The sequence below is a fragment of the Mercenaria mercenaria genome, chromosome 4 (genome assembly GCF_021730395.1).
Source record: "Mercenaria mercenaria strain notata chromosome 4, MADL_Memer_1, whole genome shotgun sequence".
Classification (NCBI taxonomy): domain Eukaryota; kingdom Metazoa; phylum Mollusca; class Bivalvia; order Venerida; family Veneridae; genus Mercenaria; species Mercenaria mercenaria.
In genome coordinates, this window is record NC_069364.1 from 39,802,870 (window position 1) to 39,828,003 (window position 25,134).

A 25,134-nucleotide genomic window follows, 5' to 3' on the forward strand; every position below is an offset into this window, starting at 1 on the left:
TGACTGTCATGCCATGTGCCTCCATCCAGATTTTAGTCTTTGATGCCGAATATATGGACAGAGTAGATGTAAAAAGAATGAAGTTTCGACTTTCGTGATATCACACCTTCGGACGTTCAAACCTTCACTTCATACGACAAAAAGGCCCATCTGGTATAATCGATACCGCCTGGGGACACCAATATGCCGTAGAAGTTAAAGTTTGAACAAAATCTCAAAGTTTTTCAAAATCATACTTCCAGGTTCTATTCAATGTGTTTACTTAAAATCATTAGCCATACAAAACTTCATTATTCTTATACCTATTGATAGTGTTTCGCATCAAATTTAGTCTAATTATATATATATATATGGATAATCAAATAACTTAATAAGCAAAAATCCTGAAACTAAGCTTTTTATGTCGCATAGTAATAAAGAGAAGCCTTAGGCTTACGTGAAATTACATGGAAAACTTTAGTAGCAACGTGTAATATAGATAAAATACACGCACAGGCGAAGTGTGAAATCTCAAACTCTCTACTATTTTTTTGTCATACTTAGGGCCTCCGAGAATAAAAATGGCATCAGCGTCTGAACGACACAATTCATCAATAACATTGTCGATGGAATATCGCGACAAAGACCAGATGTTAGTCAGATATAGAATATACATTTCACAAAAGATAGATGAAAAAGCGGATGTTAACCAGTACAAAAGCTTAGAAGATAGATGCTGCAATATACAGACGAATGACAACAGAACTGTTTTATGTACAAGCAATAGCACTTACACTGTCACTAATCTTAATGCTGGAACTTTGTACAATTTGATCATTTACTCCTGCATAGATGGGCTACAAAGTGAAACCCCATATCTGCTCACGGAATATACAAGTAAGTGCATTTGTATGCGTGACTTATTTTAATGTTCAAGGTAAATTGATACATATTTAGTCCTCTGCTGTTTAAAAACTAGTTTCGGGGACTATAGGGTTGCGGTATTCCGTCTGTCAGTCCCTCATTCAGTCCATCCGTTTGTCCGTCCGCAATTTTGTGTCCGGTCCATAATTCTGTCATTCATCATAAGATTTTGATATTACGTGACACAAATGCTCCCCATGTTGAGACGACGTTCCATGCGCAAAACCCGGAGCCCTAGCTCAAAGGTATAGGTCACAATTGGAGGTCAAAGGTCGACAGGGCCTTTCTCTTGTCCGGTCCGTAACTCTGCCATTAATGAAGGGATTTTAATCTTACTTGGCACATATATGCCCCATAATAATGTGTCATGCAGGCTTGTTAATAATTACTTGCAAAAGTAATGCATTAAATTATCATTAACATTACTCATTTTTGTCAAAATAATGCATTAAATTAGCATTACATAGGGTGCATTAGCAGTAGCATTACTTTTTGTGAGGCATTGCATGTTATAATCACATACACTCTTTGTTTGTTTTACATTTAATCAGTTTAGTTTACCTAGGTCATTTATAGTTAAATACAAGTTTGACTTTCTTGTATTACATCTGAATTTTTCTTTTACCATTACATTAAAAAATTGCTTAATATGTTAAGTACAGCATTCATTCATTATATCTAGCTGGATGAAATTTAATTAAGCTATTACGGTAGCTGTAAGGATACCCTTCATGTCCGACCCCATAACTCTGCCATCCGTCAAGAAATTTTGACATGCCTTGACACAAATGACACATCGTATCGCATTCAAAACCAAGATATCTAGCCCAGAGGTCAAGGTCACACTTATAGATAAAATGTTTAGAGTGACTGTTTCATATCCGGTCGATAACTACCATTTGTCAAGGGATTTAAAATCACTTTTATAAATGTTTTTAATATTTTACGAGATGACGTGTTGCGTGCAAGAATCGGGTCCCTATTTCAAAGATCAAGGTCAAACTTAGAGTCGCCATAACCAAATGATATATCGTATGGAAAACCCATACCTCTAGGTCATGGTCTAGTTCCCATTTGAAGATGGAAGATTTTCAGTATTTCTTTGTCTGGTCTGTAATTTTTTACACTTGAATGTAATTAAATAACGTACTGTTCCAAGGCAATGTGTCTTGTGACATACTCAGACCCCATTTTAAAGGTCAAAGTCACGATAACCCACAAGTAAACTATTTTTCTGGATATAAGATTGAACTGATTGTTTATCTATACAATTGAGCAAACTATCAATACGTTTGTACTTCCTTTCACATACAGGGCCAGGGGAAGTTGCAAATATTTCGGCAAACGTTTTATCGAGCAATACAACCGCACTTGGAGTTCAATGGGATAAACCGATGACGGGCGAATCTCACAAGTTTATTATAAATGCAGTTTGCAGAAGTCCTAATCGTGATACAGAAATGAACCCTACTTTGAAAGAAACAGTTGTCACAACATCAACAACATTGTCACCTTTGGATCCTGGAACGTTTTGCAATGTCACAATTGTTGTCGTAATAAACAATGTGGAAGGTCGCGGACCTTTGCATAGTGAAGATGTATTTAAAGAATTGCCTATAAGCACTAAAGAATCAGGTACCGCATAAAATTTATGTTTAGCCATATAAAAGTGTAATATGACTTGTTGACGTTCTTTTTTTGAAAGACACAGATGCAATACTTGATAGACATACAAATGAAGGTAACAAAACAACAGATTTAAGGAAAAAAACCTCTTTCAATTTTTATTATTACTTGAGCCAAGAGTAAACCTTTTAATGCTTAAAACCATGTTATTGCCTTTCAGCACCCCAAAAGGTTGAACTTGTACGTCAAGTTACGTTTACAGATGCTATACGTTTTACTTGGAGTGAACCGAAAAATCCAAACGGCATTATACGGAAATACAAGACACTCATCATTGATGAATATCTCCAATGTTTAAAAGCTAAAATTGTGTATACTTGTGACGAAGAAAGGTGCACTGACAAACATAATTACTCTTGCAAGGTATAAAATTATGTCATTTTTGTTTAGGTACCTAAGGCATGCTGTCTTACCTAACATAGGAAACATCTTTGTAAAGGTAGCAGTAGCAGTGTTGATTTATTTTCCGGTCTTTGGGGATCATGGAAAACGTCCGACTGTTTAATAATATAATTCCGCATAGGCTTGTGCACGGGTTGGAGTTAGCGTGAGTGGTGTTACACAATTCATGACCTTTCAGACTTAGTCAAGCCGAGTCTGTTATATTTTGTTTGGTTGTGTTCTATGCTTCCAATGGATCTTCTTACAGATTTCACCGGATATATTTTCAGTCGATTACTGTATTATTGTCTTAAAATTCATACATTCACACAAAACAAAGTAACCAATTTATTGATTTCCACGATACTTGATATTAGAATAGATCGGCATATGGCAGAGTTTATCCCACTAATTTAGTCAAAGGTAAGAACCAACAAAAAATGACACAGTCCCATTATATATAACTTCTGTATATCTAGAAATTAAATAGCTCTCAAAGTAGTCACCGCCATTCACTAAATCAACCTATTCGGTGGCGGATATAAAATCAGTGGATTTGCTTGTTTCATTTATGTTTCTTATGTAGATAAATGGTGTTGATTTTTGCAAAGGTGCCGTATGTCGTATTCTGCGTGTATATTTTGCTCACTTCTATCTTTTATACAATTTATTTAAGATTAAGAATGCGTGATTCGAAATATTTATCTCGCTTTACCCATACTCACAAATGACTGCACAATTCATTTGAAATACATGGAACAATGTTTTGTGCAAAATATCTACACGCAGAAAGATAATATGTCAAGGTGGTAGAAAAGGTCATAGTAGTTAAATGTTTGTGAATGTGAAATGATTTTGATAAATTTTCGCTGTTTTCAAGGCTTGAGGATGAATTTCGTATAAGATATCTTAGGAATATAATAGAGCAACTAACAACGTAAGGTTTCTTTGACAGAGTGATGAATTACCAGAACCAAATGTATGTGAAAATACTGTGGATACTCCACCAAGCAGAAATACATCGGTTTTGGAACAGCAAACATCTGGTCTACATCCGTATCGTAACTATTCCGTCAAAATCCAAGGCTTCACCAAGTGCTGGGGAGAGGTTTTGGGCATCCGACTGCAAACGAATATCAGTGGTAAAGTAGTTAAGTTTCTATGGGCTAATATCCCTAATAACTATACAATCATTACCTGATTATTTTAAAATTGGTAAGATGGTGTAAACATTTGCTTTTCACTACCTTACAATAGTTATCCATAAATCTCATCCAGTCATTTATAATTATGTAACACCCTCATAATACTTCAGAATAAATTGCAGACTGCTGTCATTTTCGAGTCAAGAGTACGCAGTACCAAGGAACAATAAATATAAAATATGAATTATTTATACAAAATAAGCGCCATGTAAAATATTTTTGTAATGATATACTTAATTTAGTTTAAGTGATAGAAAATAAGCCATGTTATGCCAATCAATTTTTCATGTTAGCCCTTTTCCGCTATATGCTCCTTTCTTCTGAGATTTGTTTTCTAGCATTTAAACATGGAAGATGCTTCTTGTCGCATTAGCGGGGCACTAAGGTCTTTAACTGACTTTCCATAAGCCAGTTAGATGACTTCCTCACAGAATGTATCAACACTGTATCTAGACAGTTTGTTTGCCACGTGTGTGATTTGTATTAGGAAGTTGTAAGTTGCAGAGAACAAAAGAATACAAATTCACAGTGCAGAATTCCTGTGAATGTTTCATGCCTGTCGTATAACTTAAAATAGTTTAAAATGGTGACTAAAATCAAAATGTTCTTAGATTGATTCAGGTAGGTGTAGGATATCAAAATTTCTCTATTTACTATTTCCATACTTTGCTGCGCTTTAAAACAGTTGACTGCTCCGTGAAAATCAATTATTTTTAGGTCTTGAGTTGCCTTCGGATGACAACCTAAACATTTTTGACTACAATGTTAAAACAAAGAGTTTTAAAATTGTATGGTCTAATGGTGCTAAAAACCAATTAAGAATACTAGTGAAGATAAAACCCAGCAACACTATAAACAATGATATATATCATTCACCACCTGATGGAAGCAATTCAGTTCTTATTGACTACCTTACTTCTGGAACTTTATATTACACTGATATTGGAGTTGAAAGGAACAACATTTCAAGTGAGAAATATCACCACAGGAATATATATACTAGTAAGTACATCTCTTTCTATTACATATTTGTATTGCAATCGAGGTAAATAATATATATTGTTTACTTTTAATTCACAGACTAAAGTAAAGTTTTATTATGTATAGCTAATATGATTTGTGTCATTAGTTTACGTAAACGTTACCACTCTTCATCAATATTTACATTACATTTTCCTTTTATTTCAGGACCAGAACCATTAGTTGATGCTGAGAGAAGTATAACAAGTATTTCAGAAGACAGTATACGTGTTCTTTTGACACCAGATAGTAGCAAACATTGTGATAAGTATTTGCTGCACATATCACCTCGACCAGAAATCGGGAAGGATAGTTTCGAAATATTTAGAAATGCTAGTGATCTTTCTCATACGTTCGAAAACCTTACTGCTAGTACGCAATACAACATCACAATAACAATAAAAGCAGGAAATTGGAGTAATACAATGACACCACCTTTAATAACATATACAAGTAAGAGTTTTCCTTTTTTCCTACTAGTACTTTAAAGAAATAAAATAAATTTGTAACTTGAGCATAACGTTCTCGTTTAAAACACAAACAAATTAACTCGCCACATCTGATAAAAATGCCAAAGAATCAAGAAATGTAAAAATGTGCAACCAAAACAGGATTCTAACCATTTACGGCTCTGATACTCTACCGAGCGGCTTTCACAAGTTTTATTTCTTTATTGTTTTTGTTGCGTTTATGTCGTATTGCGACTCTCTAACTTTAAATCATAAACGATTTCTATACGTGAAAAAACTCTACATCCTTAAGAAGCTCTTAACCCACTGCGCCAAGGAGAGTAACGAGTTTATCAAAGCCTGTGACATAAACGAACCGGCCACGGAGGCACTTACAACTTCTTCCTAATACGGAGGTTTAATCTTGACTAGTGCTATTTAAGGAAATATCTCGAATACAACTGTGTATGTATATGCTTTTTTAAGTGTAACCCTTATCTTGGTTTGATCAGGTAGCCCCTCCAACCAACCCCTCCTTTTCCCTACCGTAAATTTCTTGATAGTGTTGCAGTAAATATGGTACAGTGACAAGGTTATGAAAAAATTATTTCTGAAATAAATCATATACATTTACGGTGATTGGGGTGTGAACATCGGCTGGTTTTACATCACTGTTTTTCCACAGACAATGTCATTTTCTTGCCATATAGGCAATTTATGAAATTTATAAAAAGCTGCATGGATTATCGATGCTTTTACAGCATTTGCAGTGTATTTTAGTATCGATTTCTCAACAAATGGAAAAAGCACATATGAAATAAAATTTCAGATATATTGAGTTTTGGGCTGAGTAAAATTTTAGGTATATCTCAATGAAAGATAAAATCATTCTCTGTTTCATATGAAGAGCGACCAATTAGAACTAAATTACTCATCTTTGGCGAACATCTCTTTTGCTTAAACCCACTCTACACATATTAAGGTAAAAATGAGAACGGCAATAGTTATATGTAGTTTATTGTGAAATGCCATTTAATGGTAGTCCTGCCACTCTAACATGGAGGTTTTTTGGCGTACGTACGCGCAATAAAACTGACTATTTAAACAAAATACTAACAGTACATCCAAAAAGTGGAACGTATGACAAGTACGGCGCCCCAATGTTATATATCAATACTGTTGTATTATTGTATATAGGTCATTAACATTCAGTGCTTTGCAATTCTTCTTACTAAGTGATAAGTTTTTACCCGTTATACGCTTACACAGTTACGTAATTTCAATGTATATAATAACAAAACCTGTATTAAGCAGTCCACAAATGGAACAAAACAATGTCGCTGTCAAAAGCAGGTGGATACTGTGGTGGGAATGAGAACAAAATATCCTTCTAAAAGTTTGTTGACCGTGCCTTACGGGAAAGGCAAGGTAGTCATAAATTTAATAAGGTTTATGATATTTTTTTACACTTTTTAAGTGTACGCCTCAATGCAACGTTTCATTAAAATTTTAGCCTGCTGACGGCAGGTAATTCTACCTTTGCGATCAGTGGTCTACTGTTTACTATTTAATTAGTATATTTTAATAAAAACTCCTTTGAATAATAAATAGTACTGCTCAAATTGAATGACTGACCAGTCCATTTTGAAATCTAGCAGGGTAAATGTTAAACAAACGGAAAGTTAATTTGTAAATGTAGGACACCGCTAAAGGAAAACGACCACCCTATGAAAAATTTTGTAATGACATGGCTCAAAATCCGTAAAATGTATCAATTTGTGTCTGAAAATTGTCAATTGTACAGCTGGCAGAATTGGCAGAAAGCTGATGCCTAAAGTTTGAATATTTCAAACAACTTAAGTAAATAAGAAAACTAGAATCATGGACAAAACTCTTTAAAATTGTTTAGATCAATGCATTTGAATTTAACTAACGGATACGGATTTGATGTCTTTGCTTTTATATTTCATGTCTTTGTTTCTTTTATATTTTGTGTATTTGCCTTTGGCATTTCTGCCTTTGTCTTTGCTATCTCTGCATCTGCCTTGATATCTCTGCCTTTGCCTTTAATATTTGGTATGATGTTATAATTATATGATCTCGATGCAATTATAAAATTTGAACAAAATGAAATATGTCGTTTTATGGATTTGGTCATTTTACTGTACCAAATTATTTTGAAATATACAGAAATTCAAATGAAAAAGCTGTAGTCAAAACCGATTTATGAACACAGTACATAATCAGTAAACGATTAAAATGAGAACTCAAAGTTCCTGTGCTACGTTCTTGCGAAATTATTCCACAAGTATAGAGCCTCTTTATCATGTTTATTATTTTTAAACATATTGAAAATATTGAATTTTAATGCAAGTTCGACATATGGTGAACAATATAAAAACTTTTTTATAAATACTTTGGAAAATGATTTAACACTAATTACACGACAACAGAGACCCCATGAGTGTTTCTTGCATAATTATATTGTCAATTGCCAAATTAAGAATATACACAATTATATGACTATCCAAAAGGATGTACAGTTATTCCTCGGTTTGATTAAAATACTTGGCAATTGAGTGACAATATAAAAAAGGCCAAGATCTTAGTGTACACAGTTACATCATAATCAAATTATCATTACGAATTCCCTCATAAATGGGCCAATACACGTCACATGTTTTAAATATTATAAATTATTCTGAATCTTTTCATTCTCTTTACAGTATTGACTTTGCGTACAGACACACGCTTATGTACCTATAGCTAATACATACACTTTATCCATCGTTTTACATTGCTTCATCTTTTTAAAAGATGGTCCATTCAAATTAATCTTTCTGTATAATCAGTTTTCCAATACTGCTATTTTTATTTCCACAAATTTATTTTCATTTCAACAAATCAAACGACTCGTTGCTAAAAGGGACTGGACTCAATTTTGGCTAAACTATTATTATTACTATATTATGAACACTTTTTAGCCTCTGTTGTCGGGTGTTCAATCCTCGTGACTAGGACTATTTATCTCGGAGTCCTTAGATTGGTCAGCATTTAATTGCGCATGCCGACCTTTGTTTAATAGCACATCTGGTAGTTTCTTTCTAATAGACATAACCGTTTCTGTTGTTCCTAAAACATAAATTGTTTGACAGGCTGTTGTGCAAAACATACATACGTACCAACATTCAAGGGAAACGTTATACTCGAAAATGCGTAAACATACTTAAAATTATTTTTTTCTTTGTTGTGTTGAGTAGCAATACAACATTTGAACGAACGCTTACATACAAATATAAAAATAAAAATAATGTTTCGCAATGCAAAATTAAAGCAAAATAAGTATCATTATATATAAAGAAAATTCAAATAGGCTGATTTTTTACATTTCTGTTTCAATAACTTGCTGAGAACACTATCTACTACACATCTTAAGGCGTTTTTTTTTTTCATTATATGCTCCACAACCTTTTTATCTCCTTTTCAAAATGATAATGAAAGACATTTCGTTTGTATATATTTGAAAATTCAAAACAAATTAATCAATTTAATACTACTATTTACTTTATGACTCAAAAATTCCGCTTATCACACTGGTCAATAATTTAACACATGGGGGTCTATAGAAAGTGATATTCACCGCACAATTATATTCTGTTAAAAAAAAAACAACAACACATTTTTGACTATGGAAAATGATTTAACACTAATTACACGACGACAAAGACCCCGTGAGTGTTTCTTGCATATATTGTCAATTGCAAAATTTACTTTATTATTTACTTTACTTTTGACTCGTGAATTCCGTTTATTTCACTGGTCAATAATTTAACACATGGGGGCCATACGCTTGTTGAAACGAGTCGTTTGATTGGTTGAAATGAAAGTTGTTGAGTACATTGGTGTAATTGTACCTTAAATTAACCTTAATTTATGTTTTGCTTTATATATCTGTTACTTTTACACTAATGTTAGAGCCTTTCTCAGCGGGGATTTTATTTACATTTTGTTGGTTAACTTGTTGAAAATAGGGTAAGTGCGAGGTTGGCCTGCCCTAAACGCGTTTAAACCCCCAGTTTCCTTTTTTTAGGTAACTGACCATTCCAAGGCGGTGCCCCTATTTTCAACAGGTTATTTTGTCTGTCTTGTATCACGGTGCACAATCACGTGGTCTATGACGTCATGCTATAGGTATCGCGCCAAGCATTTTTTGTCAACAAAACGTCGATTCAAGAAGAAAATTCGTCGTAAGTATTTTGTTACGAATTTTTGTAAAATGTCTTTAGTATGTTGCAAGTCCTTGTATAGATGCGTACCTCCGATCACACAGCAACTGCCCGTGTCTGCTTTAGTTTAGCTGGAAAACGGGACAAACTGACCAAAATCTCAAAATCGCTCTTGCTATTGCTCCAAGCTGATTCCAGAACCGCATTAAAACCAGCTTTCTCTTGCTGAATTCTTCAGATGGCCGTTTTGGTTTGGTATTTTCTGTCTCAAAACATCCGCTGATTGATTATTTTTCACGTTAAAGGTGTTATTTTCAGGTAAAACCAAGGATAAAAAGATGTGCTATTGCGGCAAGTTCTGGAAGAAGGTAAACGATATTGCAACAAGCTGAAACGATAATCTTATTTTAAGTCCGTTTTCCCATCAGTCTTCATACGTAAATCAATGCATATCACTCTTTCATCTAAACACGATCTGTCAGTCGAATTTATCTTGTGTATAATGCGAGTTTTAGGCAAAACACGGAGCAAAAAAATATGCCATTGTGGCTAGTTTTAAAAGGTAAATGATGTTACAACAATCTAAAATTTTTAACTTGGAATTTAAGGCATTGCTCCCATTGATTTCCATAATTACCGCTTGGTACTCTTTCATTGAAATACAGCTACTTGAAATAAAAATTTTAGGCAAAAACAGGGAGCTAAGATTATGCTACTGAGAAAGATCAATGATATCGCTACAGGCTTAAACCTTTCTTAAGCCAATATTGTCATATAAATCAAATATCGCATAGAAAGTACTGTACAGATTATGACAAATTTCAATGGCTAATCAATACATCTGAGAAAATGATTATTTTAAGATACATGTATGGGGTCCCAAGAAAAAACGCAACTGCTTAAATGATAATGCAAATGCTAAATTAAGTATTTGATACTTTTATATTAAGATAATATAAGACATAAGATTATAAGTGCTATTTTTGTTTTACAGGTCCTTTTATTATCGAACTAGCTGGGAGACTGTTTACAGGCTGGTGGACAAATATGAGCGACGAGCAGATGACAGGTCCATAAAACGTGTGCCCACTAATAAACGTGGTATATTGGACAGGTAATACAGTGCAACCTCTGTAGAGCAACACCCTTTGGATACAAATATTGACTCTTATATAGAGGTTGTTGTTCTGGAGAGGTAAATTTGATAGTAAATTTCAGCTGAGGAAAATTTTGAAATGTTGTTATAGAGGGGTTTTTGTTTAACAGAGGGCCGTTCAGGAGAGGTTATACTGTAACCTATAGTCATTTGAAAATAATAATAACAATAATAATAATGATAATAGTAATAATAATAATACCATTACTAAAATTATTATCTATAATGATAATAATAGGGGAAATTCTAGTCTGTAAACTCACTGAAATAACCTTTGCATCGGCAAAACAAACAAACTTCATAGGAAACGGCGTCATGTTACAAAATAATTGATTAAACTCTGAAGAGACCAGTCGAAAGCAAGACAAACAAAACCAACACTCGATTTGAGTCTGTTCATAAGGAACTATGAGCAAAACAGAACTATCGACGCCCTTGGCAACGCCGTAAGCAGTACATGTATGTATTCATTTGCTTTGGTATTAAATACATGGCAACATGTCATAGCAGACACACGACACGTCACATCTGCATTTATAATAAGTCTTATTTGAATCTTATAAGACTTACCAGTTTTTGTCTTTACTTTTTTGCTTGTTACAGGGACCACGACTTTGATCGCACAAAGAGAACTAGGGTCTTGTGCATAAAAATTGTAGCTACTGTGAGCATAGACAGGAATGTTGTTAAAAGGATCCCTTGGTGTTTCGTGGGACAGCAGTGCAAGGAGGAATGAAATTAAACTATGATCCTTCCTAGCGTAAGAATTGGACTCTACAACTGATGATACACAGATTGTTGGCGTGTTAATTGACATTTCTTCTTTTCGACTAAAACTTCAGACTGCTGACATCGGAAGTTTCTTTCAAAATTATATTTCAGACATTATCATTCAGTCAACAGACAAAATTTGAAGAATTTCTTTTTGTTGAAAATTTTAGTTATTACACAGTTAACTCTCCTAAGCCTTTAAGGCCATGTATCATGATGTAGACTGAACTTTTCGTTTAAACATTTATAACATTTTACAACTAACACATTCCAGAACTGTCAGCTTCAATTTTATTATTTTAAAGACATGTAACTTCATGTATAATAATACGTAAACAATGATTGTAAAATAATGTATTATGTCCCGAAAATTCAGAAAAGTCAGAAAAATTAGATAGTAACAGCGATATTTGACTTTATCAAAATCTTTAACTAAAACATTCTTAGTTGAAACGGACATAACTCTGTCAAATTCAAACAAAGTAGCAGGAAATGTTCCATTGGTGTAGACTTTGATAGCAAATAACTATTTTATGTTACAAGTCAAAATGGCTTTGATAGTAACAGATATTTGAATTTGAAAGCCGCTTAAGAACAAAAAAATAGAGAGGCACGAGGGTTGCATCATGCCAAAAATGCTATTTGACACAATGACCAAAATGCACCATTAAATATTCGAGATCAACATGTCTTCATCAATTTTTCAAAGTATTCACTGGTTTAAATTACACACACATTCCTGCGACGTTGCCTTATATCCCGATTCAGGAATGGCCTTTGCTTATTCAATGCACCACATTGTATGCAGGCAGACTCCGGTTGTCTTCATGATTCGCATGTGCTCGGTGAGTTCGTAACGGGTCACTATCAGATAGCCGCATATGTCAGAACTGAAAGTCCGAGGATTGTTCCCTCTCCTGTCGTGAGCGTTATAGTGTGAACTTATGCTCTCTTCATTTGAAAATTTATAGAAATAATGCTGTGATACTTTCTAAAATTTTAAATAAAATATATTATGCACTTTTGTCGTAATTATCTGCATAATTGGGAACCATGTCATAGATACATACCAGAGTTATAGTCATTTTCTTCAAAATTGTTGTATTCACAAGAGGAGAGGCCAAGAGGTTGTATGGTGGCCGTCCTCTGAATGTTGCTGATGCTGATGCGATTGAGCATAGGATAAACAGATCAAATATTTCGTAAATACACTGCTCAAAACACGTAAAGGATCAGTCGATAATTTTACATTGATTTTCAAGTAAACTGTCTCATTTTTAACCAGCTGTAAATTCAGTATTTATTCTCCTGTAATAAACTGATTCATACACTACAGTTCTTCGGTCATTAAGTTATTTCTACATGAGTTTAGTGTGTCACACGTCTTCGAGAGTCCAAGGTATAAAATTTATAAATTTATAATTTTAAAGAAAATGCACATTATTTTCAAAAGCTTCTGAATGTTATCAAAACTAAAAGTTCAAGCTTCGCATATATGGCTCATTTTCTGTCCATTTTGCCAGGATGGATTTTTTTTACCACTTGCCATTATTTTCCAATTATAAAGTCCATTGCAAGTAATTCTTACAATATGTGCGCTTCTGGCGAACTGGACAGAAAACGAGATATATCTGCCTGGTACACAAAATTTGAATTTGTGATTCCATTGAAATATTGTAGATCAATGGAGACAGTATTATTTTTCAAGTTAATGGTGTATTTCCTTTGTTAGCGTCAGTTTGCTACACAGATATAAAATTATAGAAAATAGTTACCTATGCCTATCGAGAGCTGAAACCCCTAGGGAAACGTTTCTGTGTGACTTTTCTCAAGCGTATGCAAATTTCGCCTCTGGTGGAAAGCCTTGCCACGCTGGCTGCACACGTTTGTCCTAGCTTCATCAGCCATTCTGCGTTTGAATCTGCAAATAAAAAACACCGTTAGCCATTTTATTTATTATGAGAAAAGAAAAGCTAATTTGGAAGTTGAATACTAAATCTGTAAATTGGGTCGATTTTGCGTATGTAATTTTTTCGAGATTTTTATGCCCCCCTTCGAAGAAGGAGGGGTATATTGTTTTGCAGATGGTCGGTCGGTCGGTCGGTCGGAATGTAGACCAATCCGTTTCCGGATGATAACTCAAGAACGCTTGGGCCTAGGATCATGAAAGTTGATAGGGAGGTTTGTAATGACCAGCAGATGAACCCTATTGATTTTGAGGTCAATATTTTAACTGTCAAGATCACAGTGACCCTGAACAGAAAAACGGTTTCCGGATGAAAACTCAAGAACGCTTAGGCCTAGGGTCACGAAAGTTGATAGGGAGGTTGGTCATGACCAGCAGATGACCCCTGTTGATTTTGAGGTCAGTATGTCAAAGGTCAAGGTCACAGTGACCAGGAACAGTAAAATGGTTTCCAGGCAATAACTCAAGAACACTTGGGTCTAGTGTCAGGAAAATTGACAGTTATGTTGGCCATGACCAGCAGATGACCCCTATTGATTTTGAGGTCATAAGGTCAAAGGTCAAGGTCACATTGTCCAGGAACAGTTAAACGGTTTCTGATCTTCTTGTCCAAAACCATAGGGCCTAGGACTTTGATATTTGGTATGTAGCAAAATCTAGTGGTCCTCTACTAAGATTGTTCAGATTATTTCCCAGGGGTCAAATATGGCCCCATCCCGGGGGGTCACATGGTTTTTATAGACTTATATAGGAAAAAGCTTTAAAAAACATCTTGTCCAAAACCACAGGGCCTAGGGCTTTGATATTTTGTATATGACATCATTTAGTGGTCCTCTACTAAGATTGTTCAAATTATTCCCCAAGGGTCAAATATGGCTCCGCCCTGGGGGTCACATGGTTTACATAGCCTTATATAGGGAAAATCTTTGAAAATCTTCTTGTCCAAACCACAAAGACTATGGCTTTGATATTTTGTAATGTAGCATTATTTAGTGGTTCTCTACCGAGTTTGTTCAAATTATCCCGCTAGGGTCAAATATGGCCCTGCCCCAGGGGACATATGGTTCATATAGACTTATATTATATAGGGAAAAACTTAGAATCTTCATGTCCATAACTTACATCATTCAAATTTGGACCACAATGTATAGTTTTGAATAGCAAGATGAACCTTGACATGAGTTGACCTTGATCTTGACCTAGTGACCTACTTTCACATTTCTGTAGCTACAACCTTCAAATTTGGACCATATGCATAGGTTTGTGTACCGAAAAAAGCTTTGACCTTGTTATTGACCTAGTGACCTACTTTCACATTTTTGAAGGTACAGGCTTCAAATTTGGACCACATGCATAGTTTTTTGTTCAAAAATAAAATTTGACCTTGATCTTGATCTAGTGACCTACTTTCACATTTCTCAAGCTACAGCCTTCAAATTTGAACCACAAGCATAGTTTTGTGTAGAATGGTAGACATTTTGTTTACAATGAGCATATAATTTCTGTTCCTTGTGCAATTACTGAATGCATCAAGGGGGGCATTTCGTGTTCGACGAGCTCTTGTTAAAATTTGAATATTTAGGGGTGCGTTAAGCAAGAAATAATTATTACGATTGTGTCTTGAATGTGTGCTTAAGTGAAAATCGCGTATATAAAAAAAATAATAGCCTCGCGAATACACCGCTCTATATTAACACATAAACAGATTTATTATGCTTCAAAGCCTTTGTTTTATCCTGAAAATCTAGCTCAAACCTTTCAAGCCGCCGTCATTGCACATAAAAGTTTCAGCTTGTTGCGATAGCATTTATCTTTTAGATCTTGCCGCAATATCAAATCTTTTTATCCTTGGTTTTTACCTGAAAAAAAAAACACCTTTAACGTGAAAATAATCAGTCAGCGGATGTTTGAAGACAAAAAGTACCAAACCCAAACGGCCATTTGAAGACTTCAGCAAGAGAAAGCTGGTTTTGATGCGGTTCTGGAATCAGCTTGGAGCGATAGCAAGAGCGATTTTGAGATTTTTGTCAGTTTGTCCCGTTTTCCAGCCAAACTAAAGCAGACACGGGCAGATGCTGTGTGATCGGAGGTACGCATTTATAAAAGGACATGCAACATACTAAAGACATTTTACAAAAATTTGTAACAAAATACTTACGACGATTTTTCTTCTTGAATCGACGCTTTGTTGACAAAAAATGCTTAACGCGATACATATAGCATGACGTCATAGACCACGTGATTGTGCACCGTGTGTATTGTGTGTTGCGTCTGTTTTCTTGTTTGTTGTAAGCGTTTTTCCTCCGCCCCACTCCCCCTTTTGCTCTCTCCTTTCCCTTGCATTTACGCTACTTTTTGCATCCCCTCCGCCTTTACTTTGAGTAAGTTTTCGTGGCTCCTCTTTGTTTTGGCAGTCGAATCCCAAGACGGTCCTTGATTGTTATTTTTCCTACTTGTGTGGGTGCGTTTTAAAGCTTGTGAGTCTTTAACGGTGCCTTACTGTTTTCTTATGTTTTGCTTTTCGTTTTTCTATGTTATTCATTTGATCGTCCTTGTGTGTTTTTTCTGGTACATGAGTGTCTGCGCTATTGTGATTTACGCTGTAGTGCGACTGTTTTTAAAGAACATGGCATTCCCTTGTATATTCGTCCTTGTTCAACTTTCCCCTTCGGACTCCTTCCCCACCCCCGACCCCATTTGGCCCCTTACCATTTCCTTCCCTTTTTATCAATATTTAGCTTATATTAATATGTACTTTTTGGATGTTTTAAGCAACCCGTCTGAAATATTTTTCCATTATATTTTGGTTTCGTTGTGGGCCTACTATCTAAATGTGTGGCTCTGGGGATGTGTTTTTGGTGCTCTGTGCTTCCCAGAAATCTATCCTTACCTATTATCTTTTGTTATGCCTCATGTAATCGATTTCCAGAGTAATATTCTACACAATGCATTCCATGAATGACTTCAGTCTTATCAGCTTCAAGTTGCTGATACATATCTTCAGCCGGATTACCGTTTACAAACAAATTTAGCTTTTCATGTACAATTACAAATGCCGCGATCATCCTCTTCTTTATGCTCTTCGTTATTTTGGGGTGTTCGATTGACCTTGTCCTTGTTCCGTTACCAACTCAGCAAATGACTGAATAGGATGCAGTTCCTGTTCATATAGTTTAGGATCTTTCGCCAGACGACGTCTAAAATGATACAAACATTTCATCATTTTAGAGTATAATTCAAGATAATTCTAGTAGTGTTTCAATGGAAAGATCGATGACTAACATACACTGTTTTACCCAGTCAGCTAATGGAAACTGGAAGAATTTCTCTTTGAGAATTGTATTTCCTTTTAATCATCGCTATTTGACTATATGTGATGTCACGTTAACATGAGGCATATTGTCGGGAATCCGAGCATTAACAGTCTTATCATCTTACTATGTCTGTGGTAAAATAAGTACAATTGAATAGAAAAAAAATCGGAATACGATACCTTAAGGCATCTTACAGATATTATTCTAACCTTGCATACGTAAGTAAAGCAGGATACATCACGGAACATTTGAAAGTATTTTAATTTCTTTGTGTTCTATTCCTTATTCTTCTTTTAAAAACAGGGTAGGGAGCCAGTTTCTTATTCCTCGATCTTTTTAAACCGTGTTATAATCTAATGTGTTTATTTTGTGCTGTGGAACGTTTGCGACCACGAGTAAGAATTACTTTCTCACTGCTTAACCAAGTCGTCTCCGAATAGTCCAGTTCCGTATCCGAACTTGGTTCCTCTATTTTGAATCATACTCTTTAAAACCGTGAAAAATATACATTTTATCCTTAAGGTAATTTATAACACTTTTTGAAAATATTGTTTACAATTAAAATATTTTCATTTACTGAGTTCTATGCCTTATTCGATTTTTAACAAAGAAATAGGGAAGAAGTTCCTTCTTCCTTATTCGTGTTTTGATCTTTCTTCCTCGTTTTACTACATAACGTTTTCATTTTATGCTCCCGCGTTTAAGGATTTTTAGTCCTCTACTGGTTGAAAGCCAGTTTAGGGGATTATAGGAATGCGCATTTCCGTCATTCCGTCCGTCCTTCCGTCCGTCCGCAATTTTGTGTCCCGTCCATAACTCTATCATCCATAAAGGATTTTAATATTATTTTCCACAAATGTTCCCTATGATGAGACAACGTGTCATGCGCAAAACGTGATCCCTAGCTTAAAGGTTAAGGTTACAACTGGAGGTCAAACTTCAACAAGGTTTTTATACTGTCCAGTCCATAACTCTTCCATGCACGAAGGGATTTTAATATTACTTGGTATAATGTACCTCATAATAAGATGATGTGTCATGCTCAACTTTCAGATTCCTAGCTGAAAGGTCAAGGTCGCACGTAGCATTCAAATGTTAACATGGCATGAACAGGGTCTGTTTCGTGTCCGGTCCATAACTCTGTTTTTCATAAAGGGATTTTAATATCACTTAGTACAAACTTTTTCCATGATAAGACGACGTGTCATGCGCAAAAGCCGGACCACTGGCTCAAAGGTCAAGGTCACAATTGGGGATCAAATGTCAGCAGGGCTTTTATCCTGTCCAGTCCATAACTCTGCCATCCATGAAGGGATTTTAATATTACTTGGCACAAATGTTCCTCATGATGAGACGACGTGTCTTGTGCAAAACTCGGACTCCTAGTTCATGTATAGGTCACAACTGGCGGTCAAACATTAAAGGGAATTACTATAGTTTTTTATGCGCATCTTTCTGCGCAGCCGACACTTTCTATGGAAAACTGAACTTAAGTCAACATTTGTTGAAACATGTCACAGACAATCTTAAATATGATGAATCTTGAATGAATTAACATTTTTGATAAGTTTTATCAGTAATCAAATGTTGATAGTGGTTTATGTTGTATTGACAAGTATCATGCCTGATAGGTATCTTGCTATTTTTGTGGTTGTGTTTTCACATCGCATTTTAGTACAAAGACAGTGTTGTTCATATAATGTAAGATAATTGACTTAGTACTGATAAGACATTATCACCTTTCAGATTATTTAGTATTCAATTATAGAAAGAATTAAGAATTTTTAAAACTTTTTTTTAACTTTTCGCAGACATACATGTAATCAATTTGGCCAGGTTCGCGCCATTTACGTCCGAACAGGTGTTGTATTCTAGCGGCTTTAACATAAAATTTAGCCTGGTGACCCATACATTTTTAGCCATTTTTATGCTCACAATACAATTATCTATACACAAGAAAAACACGAAAAAATTCTATGAAAGAGTTTTTTCAAAATTTAGAAAATATTCTTCATTATGGGTATTTTCCATTGAAAAAAGTTCACAGAAGTAAATATGAAACAACATTTCCTTTTCGTTTGTACCCATTATTGTAAGGATAGAGTATTACAAATATGACTATGATATCAAATAAGTATATAATAAAATCTGTAAAAAGAAAAAACCGTATTGTGCTGTCTTGATGTACATTTTGGTTGGTATTTATAAAAAAGCAGAAAATTATGAAAATGCTGAAAAATCGCTGGCAGTTTCAGCAACAGTGGGTGTGTTCAAAACAATTTTTCACAAAAACAAGCCTGGTGACCTATTGTTTTTGTTTGTTCATTGTTTTCAGCACAAATTTTCATATAAGTGAATTTAAAAAAATTCTATGAAAGAAAAAAAACTATAGGAATTCTCTTTAATAGGGAGTTTTTACTGTCCGGTCTGGAACATTGTCATCCATCAAGGGGTTATAATATTACTTGGCATAAATGTTCCCCATGGTAAGATGACGTGTCATGCACAACACCCAGATCCCTAGCTTAAAGGTCAAGGTCATTCTTGGAGATCAAGGTCAGTAGGATTTCTTTTCCTGTCCGGTCTATAACTTTATCATGCAAGACAGGATTTAAATATCAGTTGGAACAAATATTCCCCTGGATGAGACAACATGTCATGCGCAAAACCCGGGCCCAAGGTCTAAGGTCAATGTCACACTTAGAGGCCAAAGGTCAGATACAAAAATGACTTTGTCCGTAGCATTTCTTCTTCATGCATGGAGGGATTTTGGCACAAATGTTCACCACCATGAGACGGATTGTCATGCGCAAGAACCAGGTTCCTAGGTCTAAGGTCAAGGTCATACTTGGAGGCTAAAGATTGAATCTAAGAATAACTTTGTCTGGAGCAATTCTTCTTCATGCTTGGAGGGATTTTGATGTAACTTAGCACAAATGTACACCATCATGAGGCACCATTGATTTTAGAATTAAGTCCCTTTGTTGTACTATAAATAGATTATAATGTTTCTTTTTAAACGCCCGTCTCTAAAAGAGCGGGGCATATTATGTGAACATCCGTGGCGGGCGGGCGGCGGTTAGGCGGACAGCGTTCAAAAGCATGTCCGTTCTCTAGGTCAAACAGTTTTCATCCGATCTTAACCAAACTTGGCGATTATGTTTGTGGGCAAAATATCTCGGCCATGTTCGATAAACAGCAAAATCGCTTCAGGCACACTATGGCCCTTGAAAACCTGCAATTTTAGCCTTGTCTTCCCTCTAAGTCAAACAGTTTTCATCTGATCTTGACCAAACATTTTTTTATGTTTATGGGCATAATATCTCGGCCAAGTTCGATAACAAGCAAAATGCCCTAGACACTTTTGAGTTATGGCCATTGAATTAAGTTAAAATCTGCAAATTTAGCCTTGTCCGCCCTTTAAGTTAAACAGTTTTCATCCGATCTTCACCAAGTTAGTGACAATGTTTATGGGCATAATATCTCGATAACCAACAAAATCAGCCCAGGCACTCTTGTATTATGGCCCTTGAATTACTTGAAAAATTGCGAATTTAGCCTTGTCCACTCTCTAAGTCAAACAGTTTTTATCCGATCTTCACAAAACTTGCCGACAATGTTTTTGTGCAAAATATCTCGGCCAAGTTTGATAATCAGCCAAATTTCCACAGGCACTCTTGGTTTATGGTCCTTGAATTAGGCCAAATTCGATGACGGGCTTATTTTGTGTCAGGTGCTACTCTTGTTTATTACTGAATGTAGGGAAAAATCGAGAGCACTTTACTGTGGTGCAACATGCATGTTACATCGAATTCTTAGGTGTATTTTGACCTATCTCCACCTGGTAGAGAGTTTTGTGTTGACTTATAATAGCTTTTTACAGGGTTAATTTCCCATTATTGTTACTATAATACTATTAATAACGTGTATGATAAGTTTATTATAATTGACCCAAAACTTCATATGAAAACAACTGTAGGATTTTAAACATGCAAATTTTTATCCAAGTGTATTGTTATAACATATTGTAGATATAGTGCAGTTTATAGTTTATACATCAATGACAGATATCAGTTCATTATGTTATACTGCAGTAGAAAAAATAGGTGCTTACCAGTAGGGGACATTTTATTGCATGGCAATACTTCATTCACTTGTTTTCTCACTGCCTGTGCCAAGTCGTCTCCAAATAGCCCATTTCCATATTCGAACTTTGTACCTCCATTTTGAGTTATACTGTCTCATATCCGTGGAAAATACCACTCATATCCTTTAAAATATTTTATGACGATAATGTATATATTTATTAGTCAAGTTCCTTATTCAAAATTTGTACCTCTCTCTCTCTCTCTCTCTCTCTCCCTCTCTCTCTCTCTCTCTCAAACCGTGGAAAATACATGTTATATCCTTACAACATTTTATAACGAAAATATAAAACCTTTTGATTTAATTTTGATTTAATTGCGAATGAAGTATTTTCGTTTTCTTTGTTCCTTATTCGACTTTTAAAAATAATAATGAGCAGGAACTAAATGACTACATCGTAGTTTGACTCAAGCCAGCTTTCAATCCCTGAAAGGTGACTGCAAATGATTCAAGTTTTCAATTATGTCATGACTGAATTAAGTATGATTTAAATTTATATACCAGAAGGGCCAGAAAGTGCCGGACATTTATTAACAAAATCAAGTAACAATCTTGTGCTTTATCTACAACAATAACAAATAATGTAAATTATGTTATAATTCAATCAAGTAATTTTTTAATTCGCGTAAAATGAGATTCAATATATTAAGAAAAAAATCTGGTATTTTATCTATTTTCCAGAATCACACAGCCGAATTTGCCCAGACAGATACCAAGGTATATTAAATCTCTTTCAGCGCGCAAGGATTAGAAAAAAAAGTGGAATTCATATCCGTTAATAGTTTTGACATTATATTCTTTTCCCTTCTTCTATTGTTTATTCTTTATCTTGATATAATGAGGATTTGTGTTTGCGCACATTTCAAACCAAAAAAGTAATAAATAAGTGCAGATATACATTCTTATATGTGTACCTGTAAACTTGTAGGCACAGGCATATAAGGGCGTGCACGCAAAAATATGCGTGTGCATGTGATTACTCGCAAGCTTGTAAAATTGTCCGCGGAGGTACATATCTTTGTTCTGTACACTTATAAATTTGTACTTGTAGGCGTATATGTAAGTGGACATCATCTTCGTACATGCGGGTGCATATATGGATAATACACATGCACATATATCTTATAAGGCGTGTACTTATATTACATACTTATAAACTTATGCACTTATATAAATTATAAACGTCCACGTGTAATTTTACAAGCGCACGCGTACTAGCAAGTGCGCGTATATATACCCATGCACGACCTTTTATAACTAGGCATGCATATTTGCGTTTGCTCGTATAAAGTGAGTGAGTGAGTGAGTAAGTGAGTACGTGCGAGCGTGAGTGAGTGCACGCGCGTGCGTGCGTGAAGGGTGTGTATGCAATGCAATAAACTTAGAAGTAAAATTTCTAATTGCAAATAATATAATCAAATAAAATATCAAGTTTTCACTTGAACGCGTATAATCTATATTAAAACCTATAACGGGTATGCATTTTTCAGGTTTCACCTTGGGCATTTGTACCGATCATTCGATTTCAAATACAAGTTTGGTCTGCATTGACACTGTGAGTGTTCAAAAGTTTCAGCAGTTATTTTGTGAATGCATCATAACACCTTTCCAACCTGGAAGTAATGTTCGTATAGAAATTCTAAAAGGAAAGGGCGTGCAGTTTAAGATCAACGATATTGTGCTTTCGGAAACCTCTACTGTTGGCAGAATCTCACTACAAGATGAAACGAAGCTTTACTTTTCCACTACTAAAATTTATACGATGAGAGCTTGTGCACTAATTACAGGTATGTAGTCTTTTTATATTATATAACTTACTCAGAATGATTAGGACAATCAATTAAGATAAGATAAAAGTGATTTGAAAATTTATAAGATTACATAGTTAACAGTACTTTCATCATCAGTTAGTTAGCAAATACCAGCGTCCACACACATATATGGCAACTCCGTTTGTTTCGGTATTGGCAACTTCGAATTGGGGTTCTGTTGTTTACTGGTATTGGTGGACCTTAATCATGAACTGAATAATAAAAGTCATTTTATTCATGGGGGCTACTTTTCGTGATTTCGCCAACGATTAAAACGTGTGTTCTACAGTTGTACATTGCACCATGCACGAAAAGTATAATAAAGAAACTTAATTGTTAATGTTATACATAATTCATACAGCACAAACTTTATGCACCCTTTACCTTATACAGATTTAGAACAATCTGACCAAAGGGGCAAAGCGAGAAGTTTCATGAGAGACTGTCTAGCCTACGTAGCTTAACTCTCTTTGAATAGACAGCTTGTTCTTCAACCTGTCCGATGTATGGCATTGATACACAAAAATACCCGATAAAATGTTTGTTTTTTAGTTGTTTGGTTTTTTTTTGTTTTTTGTTTTTTTCTTTTTTGGTTTAACGTTCTTTTTTCAACAGTATTTCAAACATGTAACGGAGGACAGTTAACTTAACCAGTGTTCATGGATCTGTACCAGTACAAATTGTTCTCCGAATGTAACTGCCAACTTTCCCACGTGAATCAGAGACAGAGGACGAATGATTTCAGACACAATGTCTTTTATCAAATCGTAACGGAGAACATACACCTCGCTCAGGCCTCAAACTCACGACCCCGAGATCTGTAGATCTGCTCCCTCCCTGCTGAGCCGATAAAATGTAGCATTTTGCTTATTCCAATAGTTGACGTAATAATAATAAATAATTTCTGAATTATTTGTTTTCTGATCTACACTTTAGTAATACTCCACAGGTATCTTCCTCAGTACAATCTTTTTTATGCTTTTCTATACCTTCTTTTATTCTGTCCAGAGTATTTCTGAATATATGAGATGTTCAACAAATAGAATTATCAAACTTTGCTGTCCATCATTTCTCTAAGACAGATGTATTTTCTCTGCCAGGGAATTGATGCTCTGCCATGTTATGTCAATGAAAATAATTTCAACAGAAAAGAAACTGACATTCATTGTTTCACATGATTTGTATTTTCTATCCTGTAAAAAAAGTAACTGTATTTCAGATCTAAACAGTAACCCATTTAATATAACATGTATTCATCCAACCACACTTGTAACTGAAACAACAGCGTCACTGACTTCGAGAGCAATAATAACAGAAGCCTACGCAAATAGAAGCATGACTACTCTTGCACAATATAGGTCAAATGAACTCGATTCAACGACCAATATTGCAGGTATACCTAAAATGAAAACTGTAACGAGAAGATATATTTCAGACATACTTGCATGTACATGTATATATTAATTATTGTGCTAATAAGTTTGTGCTGGAATAGATTGGTGCTGGGATGTAAAACTCTGACTAAGAGAAAAATGTGTAATAAGATCAAATAGAGATTTTTAGTGTCGATTGTATATCTCGACTGGACAGTGATTGTATTTTGTTATCCTATTTCGGCTAACAACAACGATAAACAAGAGCTCCACAAAACTGGACAAAATATGGCCGAAGTTCTAGATCAGAGAGGAATGAAGTAAAATTTATATATATTTTGTGTATGTGTGTGTGTGTGTATGTGTGTGTGTGTGTCGGAGGGAATGTTATGAGTCTGTGAGCGGGAGTAAAGGTATTAGATGCCTAAAAGTAATGTTTACAAAATGACATTTGCTTGGTATATTGTTAAAGGTGACCGTGTTTCGCACAGTTTTGCAATTTTTAAACAACTTTTACCGTGCCGTTTTTTATAAACTTTGTATAACTTATGGTATCTCCTCAAGCTCAAGTAGAGACAAATTTCAAAGTGATGGCCACTATCCAAAACGTGTGTAGAGAACTCATTTTACCATTAATATTAATAAAAGAAACATCAAACTTTTGGTAAACAATTATAAAACACAAAATAAAAATGTCAATACAATTTTCTTCTAGGGTGCCTCAAGT

The 25,134-nt window shown here is 34.9% G+C and overlaps 1 protein-coding gene across 1 annotated transcript in view; it reads left to right on the forward strand.

The window, feature by feature from the left end:
• Positions 1-560: 560 nt before the first annotated feature.
• Positions 561-25,134, forward strand: part of LOC128556599 (uncharacterized) — a 30,018-nt gene continuing 5,444 nt past the window's right edge. The window contains exons 1-7 of the mRNA XM_053542141.1: positions 561-876; positions 2,218-2,538; positions 4,893-5,177; positions 5,364-5,648; positions 21,905-21,940; positions 22,714-23,010; positions 24,254-24,427. Of these exons, the coding sequence (XP_053398116.1) occupies positions 561-876; positions 2,218-2,538; positions 4,893-5,177; positions 5,364-5,648; positions 21,905-21,940; positions 22,714-23,010; positions 24,254-24,427 (1,714 nt within the window). The remainder of the gene's footprint in view (positions 877-2,217; positions 2,539-4,892; positions 5,178-5,363; positions 5,649-21,904; positions 21,941-22,713; positions 23,011-24,253; positions 24,428-25,134) is intronic.